Source organism: Falco rusticolus, chromosome 13 (genome assembly GCF_015220075.1).
Source record: "Falco rusticolus isolate bFalRus1 chromosome 13, bFalRus1.pri, whole genome shotgun sequence".
Lineage (NCBI taxonomy): Eukaryota > Metazoa > Chordata > Aves > Falconiformes > Falconidae > Falco > Falco rusticolus.
The window spans coordinates 21,683,369-21,699,215 of NC_051199.1; the positions used below are offsets into that span (position 1 = coordinate 21,683,369).

The window sequence follows — 15,847 nt, forward strand, 5'->3', positions numbered from 1 at the left end:
TCAAACCATATGTTTTCCATACTTTGTCCTCTATAGATCTTGTCTGTCTCATTTAAGGGTAACCTTTGCATATGCAATGGATTCTGCCATACCCTACAGATTTAATCCTGTCAAAATCACTGCAGTTTTCCATCAGCACTTTCTCAGACAATCACCTTCATCACTCATCTTTGACATGTTAGATTTAGTTCCTCAAAGTGAAATGCTAAGGAACTAGGTCATATTTTCATTAAAATTATGCAATCTTCTTAACAAAATCCTGTGTTTACCAGCACTTATGCCAATACAAAAGCACAAAGGCAAGCTTTGAATTAATGAGGAAGAAATGTGTTTGAAGGCTGGAACGGGCAATAGCATGGTGGCTGCCACTGAATGTGGCTGTCTTGCTTCTCAGTGTTATACTCACATCATACGTTACCTATTATGAACTCTTAAACTGCATTGGCCCAAAGTATCTTTGTTCTTCCTTTTATCTACCATTTGGGAAAGTTCCTTGTTACACTTTTATTAGTACTGAGATATCCTACAGTGTTTGGGGTTTTTTGAAGGTTTATTTTTTCCCTTATAATTACAAACTGCAGAGAGAGATATGTTCAGTTATGTATGCATAAAATGTTCTCATGTTTTAACTCTCTAAATACCTCCCTGGGCATTTTAGATATTTTATTGCCCACCCAGAATGCATACACAAAACCGCTGACATGCTAAACAACTGTATCCAACTCTTTTATGTCAGCACTCTTAGACAAAGACATAACAAAAGCCTGTAAACCTTAGAAATCTGCAGTTTGCAGCAACAATATTTAGAATGCAAAATCTATTCCTCACTTCTCCCAAATACCTACAGTAAGACTAATGGCCCCAGCTCTCCTTGGATGTGCCAGTTACTCTAATGAAATGAAGAGTTACAAGGGACAGATTTAGCTCATTACTTGAAGACCTGCTCAAAAGTTAAGACTACAATTTAAGCCTTTCACCAACAGTTAAGGTCCAACAGCACATAAGCAGACTACAAACACAGGAAAGTGTGTGCAAATGCATTGGAATGGAAGATTTTGTCCCTGAAGACAGCAGCCAGTGATCAGCTACAGCACCTCCATTGTAGAGTGGTGAGCATATCAAACCACAGTGTGTGCAGAGTGTCCATGCCTCAGACGAACCCATTCCACCCTGACCCATACCCCACCTTGGGCTCCCCTTATGGGAGACACCCCATCACCAGCTGGAGGTGTGAAGTTCTCCCATGCTGGCACTCCATGCCCATCCCCTCTCTTCCTGCACTAGTGAAAGGCAGCGTGTTTGTTACATGTGGGGTCTTTCATTCCTGGGTATCACAACTCAGAACATGACTCTGCATTGTCGATATGCAAATGCAGCTTATGTGGGTTCTGTTAATTACTTTTTGACTTCCGGCTGTGCATTTAATGGAGGAGAAAGTACATTTCTGCAGGGATTATGCGCGGACGATGAGTATACTCGGACATGGGGCAGAGGAGAGGACTTCTGTGCTCCTTGTCCTCTTCCTCCTCGCCTCTGTACTGCTCCAGCAAGCTCACTTTCCCTTTCTGCAGCACTACTCAGCCTGAACATCATTATTTACAGTATTGTCCTTGACCTAAGGAAATTGCAGTCACTGGAAACAAAAGATTAAAAAGTGGAAGTAATCAAAGAGTTTGCAAGAGCCAACTCGTAAATAATGAAAAGGCTAGGAACACAATTAATGTCTATCAACAGAGTTTTGTGTCAAGAAAACCAGCTTTAATTCTTTGATCAGATTACAGGTCAGGTTGATAAATGTTGCTGTGTGATATTCTGCAAGATGTTTGAATTAACATACCATGTTCTGATTTTTAAATTAGCACCATACAATATGAATAAAGCAGCTGTTAAAACAGATTAAAACTGGCTAACCTAAGATGTCAAGAACGTTAATTATTTACTAGGAATTGTAATCACATAGGAGTTCTTCTCTGATTCCGAAGAGAAACCATGATCTTCAGTATTATTGATCTGAAAAAAAATATGCAAGCATTCCTGATAAAATTTGTGTATGATGCAACAGTGGAATGCAAAAAAATGTGAATAAGGCAGTCATGAAAGTGAGCTAGTGACCAAGACATCTGTATAAATACATGTTCCAACATAGTCACTAGAAAAATGATACATTTCGGTCAGAACAAGGCCGCAGGCTCTAATTACAACACTACGCTGGAAGGCCATTTGAAAAGAATCCATGGCTCAGAGTGTACGAGGATATCAACATGAGTGCTCCCTGTGCAGTACTGTGGCAAGAGGAGCGTGTAGAAGCAGACATAATTAGTGGGAGATAGGAGATCGCCTGATTGCTGTATAGAGAAATGGCAAGACAGATACTGGAATATAGAGTTCACTTTTGTTGTTTGTATGGTTATGAAAAAATAAAGCTATAAAAAAAGCAAAGAGGGAGAGTCAAAGAGAGACACAAAAAAGGTTGAAATCTGAATAAAATGCCTCATAATGAGAAAATTTAAGATCTCAGTCTCTTTACATCATTTAAAAGACAATTAAAATCTGATTGAAGTCATCAGTATCCGTAGAGAAAATAAGGGGTACTAAAAAGTGCTTTAAACTACTGGAAAGAGAATAAGAAATGATAGTTGGAAACCAAAATGAAAATTAATAAGAGAAACAAGAAGGACAATTAAACAATTCTGCAAACAAAGTGATAAGATTAAGGTCTCTTGATAACTTCAAATTAAACCCAAGCACCTTCCTCAAAGACATGTATTCCAGACAACATCAATTTCTTCTCTGTGGAATGTCAGTTTCATCCTGTGCACGTTGAGTGACAAATACCATCATGTGATGTATAGACAGACAATTTGAACCAGTTATCTATTCTGCCCTAAATTCTATTAATCAGTAAAATAACTGGTTTGTGTATAGGACTGGATTTTGGAATGTTTTCAATGACAACCTGAAATCTCTTCCTGCCTCACGGAAGAAAAAAATATTTACCAAACAACATGGCCCAGAGGTAGAAGACGTGAAAGCAGAAACAACGATGCTCAGTGTAGACCTTCCCTCATGCTCTGTGCTTCCTGTCACTTGTAACAACGTTCAGAAGCCAACACAGAAGAACGCACAGTGCCCCTCCCCCCCCCACTCCCACGTGCTGAATCACTCTTTTCTAAACCTAAGTGTATCATCAACCCAATATACATTTCTTTCATCAATCTCTACCAGAAAGACCAAAAACTCAGGGACAAAACAGAAACTTTAGGGCTAGATTGACAAATGAATGTCATCTTTTTAGGTAAAAACCCACATGTGTACACACACAGACATACCTGTTTGACCACACATTGCACATTTACCCATACGAAAACTCAGGAATGTGTTGGTTGTTTCACCCCAGCGGTGCACATTCCAGCACTTGCAGATAGAGCCCAATGAGTCTGAGCAAAATTAGTCTTTTAGCAATGTGGCTCGTTGAAATTGAATATTACAAGTACAGTCATCAGAAATGTAATCACGTAAATTAATGCAGTTGGGACCATGGTCAGACAAGTGGCTAATGAGTTTAAGCTTTGACAAACATGAGGGAAGGGATTAGCAGTCAGAGCTCTGTTTAGCGAGATTAGGGCACTTTGTGCTTTTCTGTGCCATCATTGAAATCTATTTGGTTTTGTACCATGCCTTTTGTGGGAAAAGAAAAAAAAAATAATAAAAGAACAGGGAGAAACTTGTTCTGTAATTCCAATGGGATTGACTGATAGTAAGATACAGAAGAGAGAAATGCTGATTGTCAAAAGGATTTGTCCTTCCAGTGAAATCCATAGCAAACCTGGCTCTTCAATGTGAACCCAAACAGAACCTGAAAGAAAACTACAAAATGTCCAGGGAAAATGAGAAGTTTTCTTCCTGGAGCACAGTGAGTGGAATATGTTGCCACAGTCATAATACAGTAGAAGGAACAATTAAGGTGAAAGTCTTATACAAAACAGTCAGCTCTTCCCTTTGTAGACCAAGTCTTGCATTGTCTTTCCTAGAATATCTCTTTATCTTTCACACATCTTGAGTGAAAAGAAAAGTTCAAAGAGATAAATTACTCTGTTTCCCATGAGGAATGATCTCTGCTACACTGTAAGAGAATTATGAGGAATTCATGCTGGAACACAACTAGTTTTGCCCAAGAAAAAAGCCACTTTGGGCTCTAGGCAATTAAGGAAATAACTCAGAAATGTGGAAGAGAGTATATCATCCCTTTCTGATTTATTCTTTTATTTTTTAGGCACGATCAACTAAGGAGCAGCGTTGGGGAGGGCCTCTTCTCTCTAGAAATCACTCCTTGGAGGAGGAATTTGAAAGAGCAAAGGCAGCTGTTGAGGTATTGCTTCATTTACTGTTTTCATTTTCAGTTCATGTTCTACAGATTTCTTATTCATCTTGCAGCACACATATAGGAGAAAGTCAAAACTGAATTATTCAAAGCAGATAAAAGATATGTTTCCTGGAGTTACCCACATAAGAGAGTTGTTTCTCTCTTAAAAAACCCAAATAATAACCTTAGCTATAAATGAAGATTAGACAGAACCAACTTTTCAAGCGTGATTTTTATTGCTATAGCAAGTGGGTCAAGAAAAAATCCCCATAAATGTAAGAACTTCCAAAGTTAAAGTGTGAGAGTGAAAGATATTTTTCCCCAGCAACTGAATGTGTGCAATCAGTTGTTTAAGCTCAGACACAAACCAGTTCACAGTGAAACTGGAATTCAGAATCATTGTTAAATAGAATGATTGCCTGCTGTAATGGATAACTGCACATATAGCAGCAACCATGCATTTCCTGACAAATCAATTTAGTCTGAAAAGATGCAGGCATTTGGGTAGTTGTCCTATTGCATTTCTGGTTTTTTCACTTATTACTACTTCTCCAACATGAAAAATGCCTCTTGAGTGTAGCCCTACACTAGTTGCAGTTGAAATCCTGACCCTGTCTAGAAACAAGATGGCATACAGTTTTTTTATCATAATCCAATAAAAAATTACGCTTAAGCATCTAACTTGAACGTCATATCTTCTCAGGGATTCATTTGGTAACCCTTCAAAATCCCATCACCAGCCACAAGAAGCCAAGACAGCTGCACCCTACCAAAAGCAAGAATTCAGGCTGAATTATGTAACAGCCACTGAAATGAGTTTTTAGGGTGGAAAGGATAAAGCTATGAAACAGACTCCTGAAAACTGATTATTTCTAGAATGAACTGCAGTCTCATTTGGCCCCAGAAATCTAGAACACTTTAGGGATATTTGAATTTAGATTTAAATTTTAGCATCTGTATTTTAATACTCCTCGAACTCCTTGTAATTCCAATGTTGGCATTTGACCTGTTCTAGACTAATTTTGATTGATAACAAACAAAACTAGGCCTAAATCATATGCTGGCTTCTATCTAGAAACAGAATTTCTTATTTAAGAAATTAATGTGATTTGGTTTTTTTTTTTTTCACGATACACTAAGGTAAGACTGCATGGTTTCTACCATGGTTTCATTAGGATCTCACTGCACACAATTTCTTCTCAGTGTACAAGGCTAAAATGGACACAATCAGTAAGTTAGCTGTTTTATAAAGGATACACTGAATGCACTTTTAATGTATTTTCTAAGTGCATTGCTTTTCTTGATCAAATAGATTCTTTATAAACAACTGCTGGTGACACACAATAGATTTTTTGATGTTGCACATAGTACACATTTGCTCCTGGCAGGGAAGGAGAGACCTGCTTTCCAATTGCCACTGCTTAAAATGCTCAAGTTGTTCCTAATTGCACTGCAGACTGATCCGTAAGGTGGGTCATATCGTGCTGTGATCTGTGATTGCGACACAGGGAATCTGATGATGAACATCTCTGCATTATGGTTAGTGGTTAAGCAAATGGTGTCAGTACTCTTGTGACTGCCAGACACCACGTGCGATGGAGAGTTCCCAGACATTCAGCAGGAAGAAGAATGAGTTGAGGCCAACAGATTACAAGACACTACTGGATTACTTTACAGAGTAAAGTAAGGAGGAGAATGTATTGTTAAAAAAAGCCCTGCACGTTAAAAGGTCATTCTGAGGAAACAAAGACAGGTTGTTAAAATACTTTACTGTAGTCTCAAAACCAGCTATTAAAAGGAATCTCATTAAATGTTTCCCTAACTGGGTATCTGGCAGTCTTAAATTATACTTTCTGCTTAAAATAGAAACTTGGTCCAGCTAGTTAAATGTAAAGGAAAGGACTCTTCAAGACCTTATAGAGCAGTTATTCCATTTGCATATGAAAAGAGTTGAATTTTCATCCTAGCTAAAATGAAGCGGTAAGAAAGCTAGAGTGATCGAAATAAATTGCAGCCCATCTCAGAAAGATTAGCACTTTCTTAAGCGGAGAATAGATACAGTTCAAAAATTCATTTTTTAGGCTTTGGATGTTTCTGTAATATTCCTCAACTGGGAAAGCTCCAAGTGGTAAGATTAGCCAGAAAACTGATCAAGAAAAGGAAGGAAATCTCAGGTTCTTTGTGGCCTAGTTCGAAAGGAATTAATTAACAATTCAGTAAATGGAGACACAAAACTTTATCCTCCACCCATTATTCACTTCAGAGCTTTGGGAATGGTTTTAAGATGTCAAACTTCGAGATTAATGAAGATCTGTGAGGTAATTCTTTCTTAAGAAGGTTTAAAGATGTTTATGTCATTGGGGAATCTTTTAAGAATAAAGAGGTAAGTAAATTAGCTTTTTTTTCTTATTAGATAGGGTCCAGATTCACTTGCAGTGATTGCTTGCTTGCAGACTTCACTGCCTTTTCCGTCATTCTGGAAATCGGATTTGATTTCTGCTTCATCCCTTTGCTATACATGTGAGGGAAGCACAAATAGCCTAAAGTCTTTATGATTTCCAAGTGCCATTCCAAATATGTTTTAATGTAATCTTTCTAATAATTAGCTGTGTTTTATCAAAAATAGGTACTTCTGAATTTTTTTAAATGCCTGCATGGGGATTCAGATCCATCCTGTACCTATATTCTGTTAAAAAGATTGGTTTATTATCTACCATCCTATTGGTAATGAATTAGAATAAATAAAAATGAAACCGAGGAAGTGCAAAACGTTCCAACTGAGAAAAGTCTTAGAGATAGAAATAAACAATTTTGAGATTTTCTTATTCCACATTTCCCTGATGTAGAGATTAAACTGCAGATGACACAGTTTTGTGAGTTTACACAAAAGAAGTTCTGAGCTGTTCTTCTCAGCATCATTTTATTTACAACACCATGTCACATGAGCCATCTGCTGCATAATATACTGTTATGAAGCATCAGGACATATTACAGCTAAACTATATGACAATAGTAGGAAGAAGATGGGATTAATTTATTTCAGCCTAGGAAAACATAGTCTGGAATCATCAGCTTTGTGGTTCCCACGAACACCGGTTAGAATCCTTTCTGTATCTGTCCATGGTATTCCCATCTCACTATTTTGACATCCCTTTCAGATGTCCCCAAGACTGCCTGAACTACATTTTAAACTGGAATCTAGGAACCTGAGTCATTCAGATGCATTTTATTTGGGACTCTCTCAAGTCACAACGGGAGTCTTTGCCTTGACATACATTTTTTATCTCTAAACTTTATTAAAAAAGCGTATTTCAAATTTTGCTTTGAGAAGCTATCACCTAAGGAATTCTTATGTAGTTAGCCCATAAACTTAACTTACTGTGTCTTTCACATAGAAAAGTATAGCGATGCAGTAATTCAAAGAAAGAACAACCACAGAACCTTCCTTCCTTATGCATTGGTCAAGAAGGAACAGTGCAAATTAATTTTTGGCATTACAGGATAAACAAAATTCTATTCTAAAGGTTATGAAAATAGGTAAGTTTAGAAATCAGCTAGCAGTATTCAGAAAGCACACCCCCCACCCCCTCTAACTGTATCATAGGAAGTAAAAAGCCTGGAAATACTTTGGCTCCCATTTGTTTAACTGCTTCAGCATATTTTTAAATACTAAGAGTAAAAATAGCCTCTTTCACAAAATGCAGAATTTTCTGCTTGGAAGTAGTCAGATGGTACGAATGTTTTTCCTGGTCGTCGTTCCACTTAACTGCTGCAGATGATCTGAGAATGTGTAAAACGTGTTCAACTGGTCTGAAGACTTTTGGTACATCCAAAGTAATTTGCCAGCATTAAGGTAGCAAAAACATTGAAATGAGGTAATTGGCACCAGCCACATAGCAAATAGAGTTAAAATTAGATCTAGCAGTCTTGATGCAAAAGCACATTTTCAGAAACACTCCATACTAATTTAACCCTCCTGCCACTGAAGACCATGAAAAGATTGCTACTAACGACAGCTGAAATAGACTTGGGGCTTTAAGAAAGACTGTGTAATATTTACGGTCCTCTTGCTCAAGGACATTAAAACTGCTCTGCTGTTGACATCGGTATTTGTCAGGGCAGTATTACAGCAGTTTACCAGGTGCCATGACTGTGTCGGATCCAGTCGCTCAGTGCAGCTTTGCCATACCAGTTTCAGCAACTCCTCATGCTGGAGTACTTAGAAAGCTGTCACTGGGGCTTGAGCCCATTTGGCCCAAACAAGAAAATCTTTGCTTATAGTTGCAAAATAACAGTTGGGTCCTGGCCTGTGTCCAAATAGCATATGATGAGTTGAAAGGCATAATAGCAAAGCAGATTAAATTTTTTCCTCCACCTTTGAGTCCCTACAGCTAGACGTTAAGCGTGGCTACTTGAATGCATGGTAATTTATTAGCTTTTTAAGTGGAGTAGGCACACAGTGAACTTCTGTGTGAATGATAAATATGCATGCAATTAAGTAGCAGAATTTGAACTTAAGACCTAAAACGACTTATATGCTTGCTTATGATCTGCAGAAATGTGATTTGATGTGTTTCCAAACCATAAGGGATTTTTGTGGGAAAAATACAAAACAAAAATTCCAATATATACATCATATATATATATATATATATATATATATATATAATTAGTTCTATGCATTAATGGTTTTAAAAGGCATTATTAATTAATTTTCAGTAGTTTTACTTATTAATAGGAAGGGGAAGTTTCCACTCCTTTCCTCATGCTGAATCTCAAAATTACTGCTAGTAAAAACATGGTCAAGTAATTTTTCTTCAGTGCAGTGCAGATTTGCACTGAATGCAAAACAGTTGATAGAGACATCTGTTGAGCAGGATAGTTTAAGGGATTCAAGTGCCTCTGGTCACGGCTGATAAGAGTGAAAAAGGGAATCATCTGATTCGTTATCCTAGCCTTTTCAAACCCTAAGTGGACATTTCAGCACAATCTCACAGCTATTTATAAGACCATATTTCCTTCAAATTTGGAACGAAAGCAAATTTTGAAACCTTGGAAGTTGTTGCGTAACAGAGTTGTCAAGTTCTGTTTGCTTCTAATACAAAGAGTAAAATCTCTCCAGGAGTGAGTTATTCACATTTGTTTCCTAGTCCACAGAGGAACATAGCAAGTACCTTCACAGAGCCAGTAATTGCATTAATTCAGACAATTCTGAGTCTCCGGGAAGAAAGTGCTGGGTACTAGAAGGCACATGCTACAGCAAGAACCAAAGGGAAATGCCTGTTAGGTTTCTGGAGGGAATACACCTTGCCGTTCATAAAGAGCCTTGTCATCATAAGCAACCAGACCCAATGTTAGCCGGCACAAGTCCTCCTAGCCCTTCCCACCTAGTCTCAAATGTACTCATTGCTGACTCATTCTAGGTATAGTAAAGCCTGCTTTCTTTTTTCCAAGTACCTAAGGAGGATTGAGCAAGCCATGCTATCACAGACTAAATTCTGTTTTTGCAAATTATGCCTGGCTGTGGAGCAGTAGCAAAGCAGTCAGTCTTGTAATGAAGATTCAGACAAACTATCTGGACTATTTTATTTAATTTTGATTAGCACCTCGCTCTCAAATAGTTCTGGCTAAACCTCAGTAGAATTATTTGTGTTGTTGTCTTTGACATAAATAAGGTGAGAAAGTATGTCCTCAGTAGTGTCAGTTCACTGAGGTTCTGGCCATGACCTTGTAGGAACTGGAGAATTTGGCAAGTGCTGGTAATGCTGAGCATATATTCTGCTATAGAACTGGTTTTCAGGGGTTATGACTAATATGTGGAGGCTGAAAAAAAGTAGCACCTTAACTTGGATTCTCCCATCTTTTTTTTTTTTTTTTTTTTTTTAATCCTATTTCTGGGTTTTGGCATCATTTTCTAGTAGCTGCAGTAGCCTCATTCTGGTCATTACACCAGTCCAAATGGTCCAAATCTCATTCTTTTTTCATCATTTCTGTTTCTCTTGTGTATTTTTCCCCTCTTATCTTTGAGATGAATGTTAATCTTACTGTACAATTTTATAATCTATTATAGATTCCTCTCACCAGCACATATGCGATGCAATATTAAGATCTCTCCACTATGTCAAAAAACCCTCAAACATTTGTATTCTTTTGTGCAAACACCTTTGCCATTACTCTTTTAGGTAGCTGAAAATCATGCTGAATATACCTATAGTGGGATGCTTGTTCTCTTTTAAAATGTTATATCTATTGCTATTTAGCATATACACTTAGCTGATTTTTTCTTTCTTTTTTTATTGGCCAGGGACTAGCAGCATTCATTTCCTTCAAATTTTATGTAACAATTTGCTATTAGCATCAATAACATGCATTGTAAGCTGCTGCAAATCCTCTTTCAAGTAGGACACACGCTGCCTCTGAGATAAAGAATTTTCTGTTGACCAAATGCATTCCAATATAAGAGATGAAATTTAATTATAAGGAATTCCAAATATAACCAGTAGTATTTCAGTCAGTATGACTATTTGTAGAATTAATACTGCTAAGCAAAATTGCCAGTCTCAGACCACTGGTAGAAAAAAATTAAAAGCTTACCATTTCACTTTAAAGTTTTGTTGTTCATTTTCTTTCCTTTTTTCCTCTTTTTCTTCTAGTCAGACACAGAGTTTTGGGATAAAATGCAAGCAGAATGGGAAGAAATGGCTCGCAGAAACTGGATTTCAGAGAACCAGGAAGCACCAGGACAAGTTACCATCTCAACCATTGAGAAGGTACTACAAAGTTTTTTAATACAGTACATCCTTCCTGTGAAACTTTGAGATGAGCCTCAGCTATTCAAGGGAATCCTAGAAAACTCTTTGGGCATTGGAAGCTAATTTTACCCAAAGGAGCTCATCCTCTGTAATTGTCTGTGAGCAAGGTAGACTTAAAAGACCTTACCATAGTGAGAATACATTTAGATTTGCACACTGCCTGAATTCAGCCACAAGGATCAAAAAGCAAACTGCTGGATTATGGGCATCTTTAAAGATGGGCACTTAAGGAAGAGCACCAAATAAAAAAATCTGAACATTCAAACACTGTTGAGAATAGAAATGATATTCTGTCTCTCTTCTTTATTCCCTCCATTGTATGTTTTAATTTGATTTCTGTTATGTAGCTGGTATTAGCATACACCCTTTACACTGCAGTGGCAAAAAGAGAAAAAGGCAAAAATTAAAAAAATATTAAAATAAATTCAGGTGCTTACAACACTGTTCTGTACCTTGAAGTTTAATTGAAGATATCAGGGTATTAACTGAACATACAACGTGTTACAGGCACTGCAGGGAGTGAAGTGCTTGATGTGTGCTCTTTACCACCAAATTGGATGTGCGGGGCTCATGCTAGGTTCAGTTCTGCTGTTATTGTAGGCAGTGCGAGTTCTTGCCATTATCTTTGATGCGAGCAGGAGAGCCCCACGTGAGTACCAGTATGTATAACTTCAGAGCTAAAGTAAAAATAAAGACAGCATAAATGTCCAGTGATGCTCACTTTTTATGCTTTTTGTCACTGAAATTTCATGGGGGAGCTCATACCATTTTCACAGAACAAGGGATGTTTACATCCAGTTGGAAAACAGTGAGCCAGTTTTAAAAAGTTGCCATTCCTTGCTACAGTGCTTCATCGTGGCTACATTATCTCTCTTCTCCAGGGTTATTATTTCCATACTGACAATCCCTTCAAAGACTGGCCTGGTGCTTTTGAGGAAGGACTGAAAAAAATGAAAGAAGGTGACCTGCCAGTTACAATCTTATACCTGGAGGCTGCTATTCTACAAGAACCCAATGATGCCGAGGTATTTACTCATGCCTTTTACTGATAAAGGAGAAGGGGACTCCCTTCAACATGCAATGATGGAATGATTTCAGGGCCCAAACCTTTGCTAGTCATGACTGACTGAAACAGACTGAATGCTAACAGCAGTTTTGGAATAGTGTATGCCTTGAACTAGAGAAAGGTGAGCTTTCCATAAGATGAGAATTTGTTTTTGAAATGATAGCATTTCCAAGTTATCATCTGAAAGCATTCAAAAGCAACAATATTTCAAACCTTTCCTTCTTTTCCTGGTGTTTTCAAACTATCTTTTAAACACTGCTATTGAAAAGATGAACATTTTTGATTTAACAAGAATATTGACAATTTCTTAAGAGTTGTATCAACTTCTGCAATATTGATGTTTTCAATGAGTATGTATTTAAAGTCTGATTTCTGTGAAGCATGAAAAATATCTACAGTGTGAATATCTAGGTCCCTTTGAATCTATTGCTACATTAAACTAAGCAGCAGTACTTTGAAAAGCAGAGAGAATCTCCGGGCCTCCTAGAATCCCTTAAACCTCCTATACAACTTAATAATTGTTCTTCACTGTTTTCCATAAAATTCCAACATTTAAAATGTACAGTAAATCAAATCTAAGAAATCATCATGGGATCATACACTGGCAAAATACCTTTGCATTCACTGATTACAAATACTACCAGGCCCAAAGATACTGAAAACTGCATTGATTTGTACTGCTGGTATGCACACTGTAGAAAAACCTGTAGTTAGTGCTGGAAAGATCTGCTATTTTTATTCACTCTGCTGCTTAACGGTGATATTAGTCATAAATTTTCTTGCAGTTGGGTATATATAACATAATAATACAATAATGATAATTTTTGCAGGCCTGGCAGTTCCTGGGTATAACACAGGCAGAGAATGAAAATGAGCAGGCAGCCATTGTCGCCCTCCAAAGGTAGATGAATGTAATTGCTAAATAAGGGGTCTGATGAGTATTGGGTAGTGGAGGCCTAGGTATATTTAATGTCATACTTATCTTGTAACATGAAGCATTTATTTAACTAAGTAAAGCATTGATATAAACATAGAAGTCTTCCCAGTACTTCAGAGGGATGATTAGTGATTAGTATTTCTGCTTTATTAAATAAGTTCAATATTTAATCTGGCAATTTAGGTAGTTGCACAAAAGAAAAGTTACACGACCTGATAAACGTTAATGAGGCATAATGCAAATAAAGTGCCTTTTTTATATTCTAGCCACTTGGCATATTTTCTGTAGTCTGTCCCTTAATGAAGGGGTTTCCTTAATTGGCATGAGCTCTCTTCAGCTGCTGAATAGTAAATGTACAACATTTTTAGGTTGATAGAGATGTGAAGATCACAGTATGCTTGTATGTAGTATGTCAGTTCCAAAATATCAGCATTATTATTATCTTTCTGTAGTAGGTTTTCCCGTTTCCATTTAAAGCATGTACCCTCTCCATATTCAATTGCACTAGCAATGTTAATTATCGAGCCATTTCACTTAAGGATACTCTAACTTATTTATATGTAGCTTACCAGCTTTCCTGGGTAGAGATCCAAGGGGCTGCCTGATTTAGGGCTTGTTCATCCCCGCAGTTTTGAAACAAGCAACAGTGATGTTCACAAAGTAGACTAGATTCTGTTTTCAGTTAATGGTATATAACCATAGAACGACTGCTTGAGTTGATTGGCTCCAGCTTTATTAAAGAAAAACTGAAAATTCAGGATGACTGAGAAGAGTCATAAGAATGGAAGAAATTGTCTTCAAGATACCTTTTTGTATAGTTGCAAGGCATATTAAATGGTTTGCTTGAATTTACGTGAAGCTTCACTTCAACAGACAGATATTATAAAAATGAATTTACCTACATTTACTCATAACCAGAAGGATGAAAACAAAACTCGTATGCACGTGTTTATGTACATATGTGTGTATACACAGCAACATGCGTGCGTGCGTGTGTGAACATATGCATAATGCATTTATCACAGAAAAATAAGACCAAGTCCCTCCTTAAAAGCATTACTGGGTAGATCTTAATTGTTAGAGTGATTTTTATTTGTGGGGTTTTTTTCCCGAGATTATTTTGGAATATTTTTCAGTATATTTTTATTTTCTGCCTAGGTGCTTGGAACTACAGCCAAACAACCTAAAAGCTCTAATGGCCCTGGCTGTAAGTTATACTAACACTGGCCATCAACAAGAAGCCTATCAAGCTCTAAGAAACTGGATAAAGCAAAATCCAAAATACAAGTACATAGCAAAAAGCAAAAAAGGGTCCCCAGCACTCACCAGAAGAATGTCTAAGACATCAGATGAAAGGTAAATGCCGTGTAAATCCTGATGGTGGAAATTTTAATGACATCACTAGAAATGAAGGTGCATACTTTGCCCCTTTACTCTGTAGATGTCTAGCCCGTTCCCTGTGATGGAAGGCCCAATGTCTCTCTAGTGGCAGGAGTGGCTGGGAAGCCAACACAGGACATTTGGTTTAGTGACAGAAGGCTATATCTTATGCCACCCCTGGAAGTTAAAAAAAAAAAATAAATAATAAAGCAGCTAAAAAGACATGCTTCCCCTCAACTCCCATCACTTCCTTCTGACCCTGTCTGCTGCCTCTGTATTGCCACATCCCGCATCTGTATTCTTCAGCTGCTTCCAAATCCATACCAGGCCTGTATCCTGTGCTACATGTGTTCTTCCTACTGTTCATCGTATTTCCTATATCCCAACCAAGCCACTAGAATGCAGGAATTGTAGCCATTTTGTAATGGGACATGGCTCCACTCCACTGAAAATATTGGGAGGTAGCATCTGCTTGTTTAAAAGCCATTCTGGTTCTAACCAGAGGTAGCGTAGTCATTTTATTTGACTTCAGCCCAGCATACCGTAATGGGAGCTGGCAGCCATTTTAAATTACAATACAATTCATGAGTTGGCAGCCCTTCTTCATGATTCCATAAGGTCAATAAATAAGCATCTCTGAATTGTGAGATGCACGATAAAGCCATTAAAAGCATAAACATCATTTACAGAGCTAAAACACTAGGGCTATCTCACTGTTTGTCATTTTGAAGACAGGCTTGATGTTTTACCCTTATCACTAACAAGCCCTGGGTTGACAAGATAATTGAGTATAAGCAAAAATAAAATATGCAAGTTCTGCTTAATTGCTAAGTGTGTTATTCTACTTTGGCTTCATCCCACTGACATCTGGTTTTGTCAGTGCACAGGTTTTGTGAAGCCTACCATGGGTACAGAAGTCTTAAATTTTGACATCTTTCTTCAGGGGTCTTGGCTAGTCACTTGATCTATTCCTCCTAAGAATGACTACTATTTTTGCCAGTAAAGAACTCTTTTACGTCTGAGAAACTCATCTAATTTTAATAGTTTTAATAAGCTTTCAAGTTAATCTCACTTGGGGTCATAGCTGCACTTTGACTTCATTATATAGGTGAACCCTTTTGTTCCATACATGAGTTTAAAACAGCACCTGGAAGTAAATCTTTGTCATGATAAAGCTGAAGAAGCTTATTTTCAACTTTTAGGAGTATATCACTTCTGACAAATCCATTACAAGGATTCTCATTTCTGGCTATGCAATCAATATTGCAATATTTGTAAAGAACTGTAAG

The 15,847-nt window shown here is 37.5% G+C and overlaps 1 protein-coding gene across 3 annotated transcripts in view; it reads left to right on the forward strand.

Annotated features, from left to right (window-relative positions):
• Window positions 1-15,847, forward strand: part of PEX5L (peroxisomal biogenesis factor 5 like) — a 117,428-nt gene that overhangs the window by 93,336 nt on the left and 8,245 nt on the right. For all 3 annotated transcript variants that reach the window (XM_037407532.1, XM_037407530.1, XM_037407533.1), the window contains 5 exons: window positions 4,274-4,369; window positions 11,017-11,133; window positions 12,057-12,200; window positions 13,072-13,142; window positions 14,337-14,534. In XM_037407532.1, the coding sequence (XP_037263429.1) occupies window positions 4,274-4,369; window positions 11,017-11,133; window positions 12,057-12,200; window positions 13,072-13,142; window positions 14,337-14,534 (626 nt within the window). The remainder of the gene's footprint in view (window positions 1-4,273; window positions 4,370-11,016; window positions 11,134-12,056; window positions 12,201-13,071; window positions 13,143-14,336; window positions 14,535-15,847) is intronic.